The sequence below is a fragment of the Hippopotamus amphibius genome, chromosome 1, assembly GCF_030028045.1.
Source record: "Hippopotamus amphibius kiboko isolate mHipAmp2 chromosome 1, mHipAmp2.hap2, whole genome shotgun sequence".
NCBI classification, from domain to species: domain Eukaryota; kingdom Metazoa; phylum Chordata; class Mammalia; order Artiodactyla; family Hippopotamidae; genus Hippopotamus; species Hippopotamus amphibius.
This window is the reverse complement of record NC_080186.1, coordinates 230,631,496-230,644,915: the sequence shown is the minus strand read 5'-3', so window position 1 is coordinate 230,644,915 and position 13,420 is coordinate 230,631,496. Positions and strand designations below refer to the sequence as shown.

The 13,420-nt window shown below is 38.6% G+C and overlaps 1 protein-coding gene across 2 annotated transcripts in view; it reads left to right on the top strand.

Moving 5' to 3' along the window:
• The window catches only part of GAPT (GRB2 binding adaptor protein, transmembrane), a 38,651-nt gene extending 25,532 nt beyond the window's left edge, over positions 1 to 13,119 (top strand). For both annotated transcript variants that reach the window (XM_057743191.1, XM_057743180.1), the window contains exons 2-6: positions 3,049 to 3,408; positions 7,118 to 7,162; positions 8,157 to 8,322; positions 10,597 to 10,661; positions 11,177 to 13,119. In XM_057743191.1, coding sequence (XP_057599174.1) covers positions 11,188 to 12,042 — 855 coding nt within the window. In that variant the 5' untranslated portion in view covers positions 3,049 to 3,408; positions 7,118 to 7,162; positions 8,157 to 8,322; positions 10,597 to 10,661; positions 11,177 to 11,187 and the 3' untranslated portion in view covers positions 12,043 to 13,119. The remainder of the gene's footprint in view (positions 1 to 3,048; positions 3,409 to 7,117; positions 7,163 to 8,156; positions 8,323 to 10,596; positions 10,662 to 11,176) is intronic.
• Positions 13,120 to 13,420: the final 301 nt, after the last annotated feature.

The following is a 13,420-nucleotide window of genomic DNA, read 5'->3' as shown; positions in this document are numbered from 1 at the left end:
TGATGTGGTCTGGAATAAGGACATGTCCTTGTACATACAGAGAAGAGAGCAGACTCAGTGTGTAACAGCTTACTAAGTCCCATTGGAGGGAAACGCAAGGTCATTTCCATCCCTCTCCATGACAGTAACAAGGGTCACCGGACTCAGGCCCTGTTTTGAACATGTCAGTCCCCTTCTGTGAATTGTTCAGAAGAAAGATTCTAATCATGAGCTTCGTGATCTTACACCTCAATCCATCGTTTTTATGCCTCCTTTATTGCTTACTTAAACCCTCAGACTGATCTCGGAGAGGCAACAGCGAGCAGTGGCGCGAAGTGAGACCTTCATTCCCTGCCCAGGAATTGAACGCGGGTAGTGCGGATGAAAACCAGGAGTCCTAGCCGCCTGGCCAGCAAGGCTAGAAGCTATTTTTCCCTGGCTTCTGCCCCCAGTGAAAAATGCATTTCTCATGGAGGCAAAAACTGTAAAAGTAGGTAGAAAGTTTATTATTAGAGACATAGCATAACAACAAGTGGGAGCGCCCACAAATAAATGGTTTGTTTAGTTAAGACAGGAGCAAGGCAGAGATGCACCCCCAGCGAGAAAGGGTGCGGGCGACCCCCCTCATGAGGAGGGGTGCAGTAAAGAGGCGGTCGAGTCATTTACATAGGGCAGTTCTTCCGGGTCTTTGTTTACCTTTGGCCAATTATCTGGTTTCTTTTTCCACACCTGACCTTGCCCTAGGACCCTCCCCATCATGCAAACGCAACTTTTTTCCAAAATGGATTTCAGCCCAGAGGCCTATGGGAAGGCCTTAGCATCATGTATTCTGGGGTGGTGCCCCCTCCTTTTTGACCCCCACGGAGCCTTTCTGTGCATGTGCAGTGTTTCCCTTGCTCCAAGGATGGGGGGGTGTCTGATCTCTTGATCTCTTCACAGGGTTTAGCCCTGCCCTGTCCCTGCCATAAAAGTGTCCAGTGTCCAATTATCTACCGTATTCCTATTGCTGTTTCTTATACTGAAGTGCAGATATCAAAATATAGACAGGAATCTGGTCATGAATATGTAGTCCTGGAGCCCGTTTGCCTCTCGCCTCAGGAAATGTAAACAGGGAGCTGGTAATGAATGTCTGGCCTGGAGCTCATCTTCTTCTCACCCCAGGAGGTGTGACTAGGAGGCCAGTTGTAAATCCCTAGCCTATAGCCCATCAATCTCCTGCCTCAAGACTTCATTAAAACCCAGGCAAGAGCTTTGCTCCAGTCAGTCAAACCCACCAAACCCCCTGCAGTCAGGGTCACCATCTTTAGCTCAAGTCAAATATTCTGAAATAGATAAGGATGCAACTTTACACCATTTGGAATAAAGCAGATTTTAATCTGGTACATCATAGGCATTTGGTTACATGAATAGACGGAGAGCAGATCATAAATACTGTAGAGGTTAAAAGCACTTGCTCTAGGTTCAGGTCACATGGTGTGAGTTTGAATTCAAGCTCTGGAAAGAGAGATGGCCTTGGGTAGGCCTCAACTTCTTCATCTCCAAACTAGTAAATAATACCCATTCCTATTCTTGTAGAAATTAAGAAAGAAAAATCCACATAGAGGGATGAGAGAACAGTCTGACACATGCTCAAGTGTGAGATCAATGTGTATGCAGTATTAGTGCTATTTTAGCCAGCATGCAAATCCCTGGCAGTTTTTAATAACATATATTTTTGTGGCAAACTTTGAGCACTTTGCAGATTTTTTTTTTTTTTTTTTGCGACACTATATTTCAAGTTTTCTTTTTATAGTGAGGAAAACTGAAGTAGAGAGATAAGTGGTTCTCAAGGTTATACAGCACAGAGCCTTAGAATATTAATTCAGAAGAGGCCTGACTCTTCAATACTGGCTTGCTGGGGACTTCAATTACCTGAAGACCTTTTAAAAACTAGTAATGCTCAAGTTACACCCTAAGAGATTTTGCACTAATTTTTGTGGCCTGGAACCCAGGCATCAATATTCTTAAAGCTCCTTAATGAGATTCCAATAAACAGCTAGAGTTAAGAACCATTAACTCATTAAGATCCATTTTACAGTCAAGAAATTGAGGTTCTCTGTGATTGAATGGCTCAAGCTAGTTAATGTTAGGGGTAGGTTAGACTCTGAGGACAAGAAGGGGATGGCCTTCAAATCCTGATAACCTAATGAAAGGAACATATCATGGTGAGATATGTCTCAAGAATGAACAATGACATTAGCCTGGCCTACTAACAAGAAGACAGTGGTCTACAAGGAAGCATAAGAAAATGGGTTTCAGAGACACTGACTTGGCTGGGGCATAACGCTGGCTTATCTGAGACCGTTAACAATTTATGCCTCACACGCTGAATGCCCTCATGTTCTGGGTGAATGTTCACCAATATTTACCGGAAGATGAGCTGGCTTGCAAAGTGTGTTTCCTGCAGGGGAACAGGTTTTCTTCTCCCTCTCCTCCTCCTCCTGGGAATAAAGTTATATGGGGCGCCATCTCAGTTTGGGGGGAAAAATGACTCTATTGCAGCTACTGTTCTCTCTCCTCCCTAATTTCCTGCTCAAAATCAGTGGTAACTCAGATCACCTAGGGTCTTCAAGCAAAGGCCTGAGAACACACTTTCCTCCGATGAGCGAGTCTCCTCTACTACCCCCTTCCTGTGCCAGGTTTGAAATGGTAATAGTGATTGACACTGTTCACGGGAGAAAGGTGTCTGCTATCCAGTAGTTCTCACATCCAGTGTGACTACAGTGTAAAGTTTCAAAACATGTCCAGTTATTTTTAAAGTAATGATGTACTATGCCTTGCAGAATTTTCTGAAGAAGTTGGCAGAATCGAGCAGTGACTGATGGTGTCTATTATTAATCCTAGTTTAGAGTACTGTCCTCTTCACATGAACAACAACAACAAAAATCTTCTGAAATAGTTTATCCATTATCTGACTTGTGAAATTTTATACAGTCTAAGATGAACAGTGAATCTGCTATTGGGCCGCTAAATTATTCAGCTTTCAGTTTTTCTCATGAAGTAGTAAAATGTTTTCAATTTTTTTTTCAGCTTCTGCAATGTCCATTTATTTTGACCTGAAGGAATAAAAGGGGAAACAGTGGAGGAAGGAGAAGGAGTGTTGTTCAACTGAAGTTGAAGCAAGCTTCAAGTTATCTGATATGTACTAGCAATTAGGAAAGACTTATGATGAAAAAGGGAGTTGGAGTAAAAGGAAGTACATACTAAACATGAAAAAGCTTTGAAACATCCTCTTCTGAATGTGACGGCTGTTTTTATCCTGTTCATTTGCACTTGGAATTTGAAGGCATCTGAGGGGTTACTGAGTCCATTGTTGTCTTGTGGGTGAAGAAAGCAAGATGGAGAAGTCATATTATTTTTCCAAGATTATTCCAGAATTAGTCCTTTCAGGTAAAATTGCTTTATACTTGTGTTTTTAGATTGAATATTATTTTTCAGCAACACATCCCTTAAGCAAGTCAGGGTGTGCCAATGAAAGACCATATGCATAATCTCAGAAAGCAGAAGTTCCCTGCTCTGACTGGGTGGAATCTCAAGTTTCATTAATAACTCCCATCCTTCTTACCACCAAACTCCAAAAGTTATAACTCATCCAGCTCAAAGTCCACCTACAATTTAGCAAAGTTTCCCCTCTCAAACTAATAGACCAAAGAAGATGGTAATCTGAATGAATAAAAATCATGTATCTAGTTACTTCAATTTTTCATGACTTTTAAAAGTATTGTCTTACTATTCATCTCCAGTTTCTTTTTTTAAATTGCGATACATAATATAGTGCATAAATCGGAAATGGACAGCTTGATGCACGGTTACATATAGATACGTCTTCGTAGCCACCACAAAGATCAGGATGTAGAACATTTTCCAGCATCTGAGATGGCTCCCTTATGTACCTCCCAGTCTATAATAACCACCACTCTTCCGACTTCTTTCGTTACGTGTTTGTAGAAAGCTTTACATCATTTCAGGGGTGGAATCATACAACATGTACACTTTTGTGCATAGCTTCTTTCATTTCATATTAGGTTTGTGAGGTTCATCCATGTTGCTGTGCATAGCAGTAACTTGGTGGTTTTCGTTGCTGTGTAGTACTCCCTGGTGTGGATTTACCTTGCTCTGCTTACCCACTGTATTGTTGATGGATATTTAGAATGTTTCTAAAGCTTTGGGGTATTATGAAGAAAGCAGTCATAATCAGATATGGCCTTCGTTTCTGTTGGGGATATACATAGGAGTGCAATTTCTAGGTCTTTTTTCTTTGTTTTTCTTTCAGTGTCTTCTTTTTTTTAGCCCTTGACCATAATCTAACCTTTCTAAGTTGTTAAATGAACCGTAACGATGTATGTCTCTTTAGTCCTGGCAGGTGTTTCAGGTTGCAGATTTCATAGCTTAAAATGGTCCACCAATAGAGTAACATCTTTCATGGTTCACTACCTGTGGCATCCCTGATGGATCTCTCATTTTCTTATCTCTAACTTCCTGTCATATATATTCTGACTTAATGTAAGGAGAGGAAAAAAGATAGACTCTGGAAGGGGACCTCTAGGGACTTTCTTTTTACCTATTCCTTGTGGAGATGCTGTGGTATAGAGGAAAATTACTGGATCAGAATCAGAAGACTGTTCTGATATCTGGGCTAGATTTCTACTTGCTATGGAGTAAATCACATCACTTCTCTGACCCTCAGAGGTTCAATTGTATCAATAGTTCCCGAACCTGACCACAATTCAAAATCATCTGAGGAGATTTCAATGTTCCTTTTTCTTGTGAAAGTGGTACATGTTTATGAAAAAAGATCAAATAGTATAAAAGACTGTAAAATCAAAAGTAAAAATTCCTCCCCCCACAGTCTGTGCAATCCCTTCTTCCTATAACTCAGAAATTCCTTGGTATTGTTCTTAACTTTTAAAATGAAGATCCCTGCGCCCTAGTCCAGACATAATGAAGCAAATCCCCAGGGTCCTAGGAATTTTTGTTTTTTTAAAAAGTTTCATAAGTGATCTTGATAGACTTTCACGTTTGGGAATGAATTTCTTGACAAAATAATATCTCAGATCTGTTCCAGTAAAATCCATTCCCATCCCCTCAAAATTCTATGATTTAAGTTTGCCAGCTACTAACGGGATTGACACTAAGCGTAACTAAAGCAACAGTGGTTCTGTTTTGACCTCTTCTTGTTCATGCCTTCTCTCCTCACCTCAACTGCTCCATTTCCTCACTTTAAAATTTTCTTAACTCCTTGGCCCACACAGTGAAATTTTACTAGTTGAAAGGCAGTGACTCATTCCATTAAAGCTCTAGCTGCTTTTTGGCTAATCCCATTAGCCAGTCAGTATTAATGAATTTGCTAAAATGCATGTTTCCATAATACTTTTAATCAGTAGTGTGGAGTTTGAGGGCTCCTTACAGAATATCCAGGAAGATGTTTTTAGTCAGGCATGCTTTCAAATAAAATAGACATTCACAAACATTTTTCCACATCTGTCATCACTAATATTACTCAGTTCAAGTATCTGAAAAAGTACATGGTTAAAATAAATAGATATTAACTGACACAAAAGAAATCGCTAGGAATTTAAATCACAGTTAAGTAAATTGGTTGTTAATCATCAAATAATAGGAGAAGAAAGTTTATTTGGATAAACTATTCAATCCAGATTACACTAGAGAACTATTTACCTCCCAGGCCCTCTGCTACCCCAACCACATGATAGAAGGAAAAGCAGGAAAAGAAAACCTAACCATAATTGCTATGAATAAAAAGGGAACAGTAAGAAAACAATAAAAATTTGTCTTGCTAGGCCAAACATAGGGAAGTAGGAAAACAGAACTCAAGACATAATGTCTGATCCAAACAAATGATGATTATACAATAATTCTATTTTGAAAAAATATATATATATATAGCATTTCCTCTATAAATTCAAAGAATGGTTATCTCTATTACTTAAAAATAAATCCTATCTAGAGAAAAAGGCCAAGCAATGTCCCCTCATTTTATTTATCTTTAGAAAAACTAAAGTGATAAAGGGTTAAAACTTTCCTAAATTCAAACAACAAAATCCAGATGAACATCTAGTTGTCCTAAGTTCTAGAATAGACTGCATAATTTTACATAAATATTGTATTTGTTCCATTACTTGCAGATTGTGTGCATATGTGTGTGTGTGTGTGTGTGTGTGTGTGTGTGTGTGTATATCATTACTTGGAAGGGTGGCTGGTGTTGCCGTTAAAATATTGGTAGACTGAAGACTGAATTCACATTTGAAGCTTCGCAACTTCACAGCCTCCTTCCCGCTGGGGTCTCTGCCTAGAACACTCCTATTCCGCCCTGTCTCCTTCGTGTTCTGTGAGGCTTTGCTCACATCCTCCTTTCCCTGACAGCTCTGGGCTGGGTGTCTCTTTTCCTTGCTCCTGCTGTTCCCTAACGGTGTCTTTCTTAGCTCCGAGTGCCTTGATCTGAAAAGATCTGTGGATACAGCCTCCTCACTAGGCTTTAGGTGCTGCAGGGGAGTTTGTTCACTGCTGTATCCCCGTTGCTTAGCATAATGCCTGGCACAATGTCAGTGTCCAGTCAGTATTGACAATATTGTTCTTCGAATGTCCAATTTGTATTTCAGTAACTAAATCTTCTTTTAAACCACATTATACAAAGTTCATCCTCTGTGCTTGAAAAAGTTCCAGTATAACCTAAAAGGCAAAGTTTCCGTTACTTTATCATCTCTTCTGTCTAATTCAGCATTTCCCCTATGGTATTCCACAGAGCTGTCCTCTGAGAGATGCTGTTAAATAAGGGTTCCGTGATGGAAACTTGTCGTTCAGCCTAGTGAGACAGCTAGCACAGTGGCTTTAGCACACAGGTGCTGGAGGCAAACTGCCAGCCACACAGGGGAAGTGACTGCCTCACCACTCTGCCTTCATTCCCTCCTCTGTAAGAAAGAACGAATAGAGTCCTCTCCCATCGAGTTGTCATCAGGATTTACTGAGTAGCACACAAAGGCTTTAAATACATAGTAGTGCTCAGAAAATACTGGCTACTATGATTAAGTGAAGTTAAACAGTTTTTCTTTCATATTTGGTTTTGTTCTGTTTCCTGTAGGACTGCTCATAGACTTTAATATGCTGAGTGCCTACGAGTCTACAGGTAAGCGGTACTTCCAAAATTTACTTGATGAAACACCTACTAGAAAATCCTAGAAGTGGTACACTTCAGAATATACTTTAGGAAATCCTGTCTTATCAATTTAAAAGAATATTAGCATATTCTGAACCAAAATTGGGACACTGGTTACATCTATACACTGACAAGTATAGATGTAACCTGGGGCACTGGGACACAGTATTTGGAACAAGGACTGTTCTAGCGTACAAGCAAATAAAGAAAGACCCATGCATTACTACATTTTAAAATATTTCTTTTTAAAAATTTTGACATGCAAGTAAAATGACATTGATGCTAAAGTGAGGACTGCCTGAAGATTACATACAGCGTAAAACTTTTAAAAAGTTATAAAGATTGAAAGGTAAAATGCACACTCTTAGGTATTGTAGTGGGTCGAATGGTGACCCCCCTCCCCCCAACAGAGCCTCCAAATCCTAATTCCTGGAAGCTGTGAACAGGACCTTGTTTGGAAGTAGGGTCTTTGCAGATGTAATTAAATGAAGGGTCTGAGAAAAGATCATCCTGGATTATCTGGGTGGTCCTGCATCCAGTGACAGTGACCTTATCAGAGATACACAGAGGAAAAGACAGGAGGAGAAGCCATGAGACAATGGAGTAAAAATGGGGGTGATGTGTCCACAAAACGAGGAACATCAGGGATCAACAGGAAGCCCCAGAAGCTGGGAGAGAGGGCTGGCTGGATTCTCCCCTGGAGCGTCCAGAAGAACCACCCCTGCGCACCCCTTGATTTTGGACTTCTGGCCTCCACAGTGTGAGAAAATAAATTTCTGATGTTTAAAAATAAATAAATAAAAATAAAGTGAAGGCTGCAATACTGCTCAAATAAAAAGCCATCTAGGCTTTATGCATCATTTTCTGATATAGTCAGAGAATTATTACTGGATAAAGATGAGGGGCTGGGCTTCCTCATTCAAAAACTCATCCATTTTATCTTAATTCTTGTGCATCTGATAAGAACTTCCTCTAGAGCCAGGAAACTTTGCAAGTATGAAATGATCTGAAAGGAGGGGGTAAAGAAGGAAGTAACTGACCCATGTGAAAAAGAGGAACAAGTTCTAAACCAAAGCGGGTTTAAAACATAACAAAAAGAACAAAAGAGAGCTTGGCGTACCAATCTCAAGGTAAGTAAGAACCTGCTCTAAGCTATTTATGTAATGAAAACTATAAAAAACTAGTTCATTTTAAATAATCAATGGCTTTTTATTTTATCACACAGTTTGTAGAATCAGGTGGCCATACGTTGGAAAACCAACTTACAAACTGAGAGTGAGGTTAACATTTCTTTACTAGTAAAGAGGTTTACAAGGATGAGTATGCTTTGTTGTTGCCCTGTTTTCAAACAGAAGGGCAGTATCTGACGGAAATTTCAGAAGTTTGTCAACAATTTGTGATTTTAAGACAGATAATTGTTAGGTAACCTGTTGGAATTGTCTTCCAAAACAGAAATAGTCTTCTTCCAAATGGGCAAAGTGAAACTTATAAATTATATTTGAAGGATTTTTGTTTAATATATGTATCCCATTCTAGTAGGTCTTTATTTATGTCTTCCAGGGTTTTTCCTATTAAGTTATTTTGAAGAAAGAGAACGGATGCATTTATTTTCCTGTAAAATGTCTCCTTATCTTTATCTCAGTGAACACTTCTTTGACAAACAGCTTTAACATTGGGAATGTACTGGAATGTCTACTTTAGGTAGAAGAACACAGGTGGTTAAAAACAAATTCTCCTCTTGAAAATCCAGAGAGCAATTTATTACTTTATCCTCAGAAGACAATAGTTTCCCTTCCCCACATCAGTTGCAATCCTAGCACCTTTTAAAAAGCTGATTAATTTCAATCAGTATTTGAAATTTAGTGCAAATATGCTGGTAAATATTTACTTAAATGAGTAATAATTTATACCATAAAATAACTTACATATGGTAACTTATCAGCTGTTGCAAAAAGGAAGTGGGGTCCTAATGGTTAAAGTCACTCGCCAAATCTTTACCCTTGAACATAAGCCCTGTGTCTGGCCTCATAAAGGAGGGACCCTACAAAAGTTCCAAAGAGGGTAAAAGATGTTGCAGTCTGGGGTATTTATCCCTGTAGTTTTATCAAATAAATGTTATGAGTTAACTGCATCTCATATTTAATCTGGTATTTTATGTGAAATGCGAAATTGAAAATTTGCACATTGATGTATTCTAACCTTGAACAAATTTAGAAAAGTTCACTGTTGTACATGAGTACTTACTAAGAGCAGGGCACAATTTCATGGGCTTTCGTTTTTCTTGTGTATTGTCACTATTTTTATCCTAATGCAGGTTGCTCCATTCATTAACAAATATTTAGTTATTCTGTGTCTAGTACTGCTGCTGGTAATATAAAGATAAATAAGGTGATTCTGAACCCTCAAGAACCTCAGAGCTAATCATCTATAATAATTTGGTGATGAATGCGCCTGATAGACATTTATAGACACGTGGGTAGGAACAATATTTGGGGGAAATTTTTTCTTGAATCCAGATTTAATCACTTCTTAGTCATTAAATTTACTTAACTTTTTTAATCCTCTCTTTTCTCATGTATAAAATGGGCATAACAATAGTATCTATTTAACATGAGAGCTGTGCATGGTAGGATTAAATGAGATGAACCATGTAAAAGTGTTTAGAAGCTGACCCAAAATAACTAAACATTATTGAGGATGACATTCAGTAGATGATGATAATCCTCTCTTAAGCATTGTGAAATAGAATGACTAGAGTTAACAATAATGTATTATTTATTTGCAAGTTGCTAAGAGTAGATCATAAAATTCTCATCACAAGAAAAAAAAATGTAACTGAGCTGATGGATATTAATTAAATTTAGTGTGGTGATCAATTCACAATACATACATATATCAAATCATCATGTTGTACACCTTAAACTAATACAGTGTTACGTACCAATTACATCTCAATAAAACTGGAAGAAAACAACAATGAAAACAATGTTGGACGTAAGTATTTCTGTGTCTAGGCTAAAAACATACAGTAATAATGTTTTGCTGATAAAATTATAATAGAACATTCAGCCTAGTTGAACACTTCTATTTTCTCTCCTCTTTGTCGTTTTAAAGCATTGACAGGTAGCCCTCTAAAATTATCTTAATTAAATGAAAGTTATCTGCTGGAAGTTGTGAGAAGACTAGTGATAGAGAGGTTTTCAAATTTTGTTTTAAATATTTTGGTTTTAGGTATTTTGTGTTACATCAAAGAGCTCTTTTCTTTTAAGTATATACTGTACCCTTTAGAAGACGTCTCGAGTTTTAAATTATCAATTTAAATAATTAGAGGCTTAGATTTGGAGTCTTGTGTTTATTTAATCATTCATTCAGTAAATATTGATGGAGCATCTTTTCTGTGCTAGGTGTTATGCTTTTCTCTAGGAGTATACAGAGGAAAAGACCTGATCCCTGTCCACCATTTAACCAGGTAGGAAGACACACAATTTCCTGTAATTTGGGTCGTCATGCTATAATAGAGAATTGACTCATTAATATGGGGATACAGAGGGAGATGTGATTAAGGAAAAGACATGGTCCCAGACCACTACAAAGAGGGAAAAGCGAGGCTTCAAAGAGGAGGTGATAGGTAATGGAAATGATTGCATATCTATGCTTTTGTCCCTTTGCTCCCATTGTGTTTGAAGCATTATCTTTCTCTTGACAATTATCAGCCTTATTGTCAAAAACCATGTTGAAATCTAAGTGATAAAACCACTGAGTCTTCAGCAGAGACAGGTTCTTTTAACTCTCCCCACCAGACCACAGCAGCTAGTGCTGTATTCTATATTAGAGCAAAAACTCACTAAATCTAACAGCTAGTACTGTTTTCTATCTTGAAGGAAGAGCTCACTAAATGCTGATGCTTGATGTAGAGGTAGAAATTGGCAGATTTTTTATTATGCTATGTAATAAATATGCGATTAAAATGTTTTTAATTTATAGCAGGCACATGGATGGCAGATCATACAACCTTCCCTCTCCTGAGTTTTCTACTCTGCTATTATTTTCCACTCATTTGTGCTTCATTTTGTGATTCATTGATTAAAAAGGAAGTGGGGTTGAATGAACTCCCCCCTGACGCAGTGCGATTATACAATAACAATTGTATAATCATCAGATACAACGAGAGCCATTTTCCAAAATCAAGTTCACTCAGTCTCTCCTCTAATTACACCAATACTTTGCCACATGATGTTCTTTCATATCTGAAACAGAAATGCCTAGACGAGCTTCCAAAATTACTTTCAAACCATATCTTACAAAGAATTACAGTGAACTGTACCTGTGAATTCATTAAGGGCTACACCATACTACGAAACAACACTGTTTGTGCAGAAATGCTGAAAAGCTGTGGAAATACTTCAGTGGCCGTTTCCATAGGAATTTCTCTCCTTTTACTGTTGGTGATCTGTGGAATTGGGTGTGTTTGGCACTGGAAACACCATAATACAACGCAATTTACCTTACCAAAGTTTCTGCAAAGGAGAAAAAAGAGAAAAGACCGTACTAAAACACTCTCCTTGAGCCCCCAGGTTATTAGCCCAAGGCATAAAATCTCAGTTCAAACTCAAGACCGCAGATCTGCTGGGGAGGACACTGACATACATGACAACTATGAAAATGTGGAAGTGTGTCCTTGCAAAACTAAAGGAACAGACAAGGAACTGTATGAAAACACTCGGCAAACCAATTTCGAGGAGCATATCTATGGAAATGAGACACCGTGTGACTATTATGACTTCCAGAAGCCCAGTGCTTCTGAAACACCTCAAGATGAAGACATATATATTCTTCCGGATTCATATTAACTTTTCAAAATGTGGGTTTAGTTATTGGAGGATAAATATTCGCTGGGACTTTTATTGTACTGATAACAGTACTAATCAAGTTATTCTGTTGAAACTTAATGATCTCTACTTTATCTCCACCCTTCTGAATCCTCTCTGCATGTATCACTGTGGAGTAATTCTAGATATCCTCTCCACCCTCCTGCCCTGCATTAATTCTGCATTGTGTTTTATTGATTCTTCCTTCTGAACATTACTTATCATTTTCATCTTTTTCTATCTCCACCATCTCTTCTGGCTCAGGATTGTTGTCACAGTCTGCTAACTAGTCTTTCTGGCTCTGGTTTCTACATACTCAGTGATGCCACATCAGTCCCCAAGAGGCTGCCAGATTCGTCTTCAGAAAATATTCCCAAAGGGCACATCACTCCTTTGCATAAAACCTTTTAATGTCTCCTCTTTGTAAAAGACGTACTACTCAGAATTCTAACTCCAGAATTCATGATTTTACACGGCTGGTTCAGATTTACTTTTCCAGTGACTTCTACTAATCTCTCACTTCTCTGTTTTCATCAGAATCACCTCAAAACCTGCCACACAGATCCCTCCTCCACAGCAGTGCTTGTCTGCCCCCTCTAAGAGCCGCCTCGGGTCAGAACTTCTTCCACAAGTCTCTCGAATCCTTCCAAACCGACATTTGCCTTTTTTCTTTTCCTGGTGTCCTGTAGATTTTGCTGCCTGTTCAATTCTTTGGGCATTTAAACACATGAATGTTTGCAATGGCATTTTATTATTTAATGTCATAGGAGAATGTCTTAAATTCTCTACTAAATAGTAAGGAACTGCCTCGTATTCATATTTTAGCCCCAATGCCTAGACCACCATCTGAAGCACTCAATATTGTTCAGTTGACAAGAATTGAACTGTACATTTTGTTAAGTACTTTTGAAAACAATCTAATAAATTCATCCATCCAAGGAATATTTATTGAGTGCCTTCTATTCTTACTGTGCTGTACACATGGAGGGGGTAAAATAGTGAAAAGAAAGACATGGGTCCTGAACACGTACTCTAGTATGAAAGAAAAGACAATAAACAAAAAAATACCATGCTATCTATTAAGCTGTGGTATCTCTAAGCCCACCCTTGCATATGCTGCTCTAAGCTGCTCAGGCTGGAACGCTGCAAACTATGGATACCTTTTCATCTGCCAGAGTCTGTCAGTAGCAGGCCATGAGGAAGAACGGTAGGCGAGAAACAGGAAGCAAAAGGGGCCTTGCTCCTTCTTCTCTTTATTGTCCTGAGAAGGTACCGTTGTCATTTAATTTCCTCCAGCATCACTGGTTGTTTGCAGTTTCTAGGTTCTTCCAGCACTCCCAGGGCCTTTGCACCTTGTCAG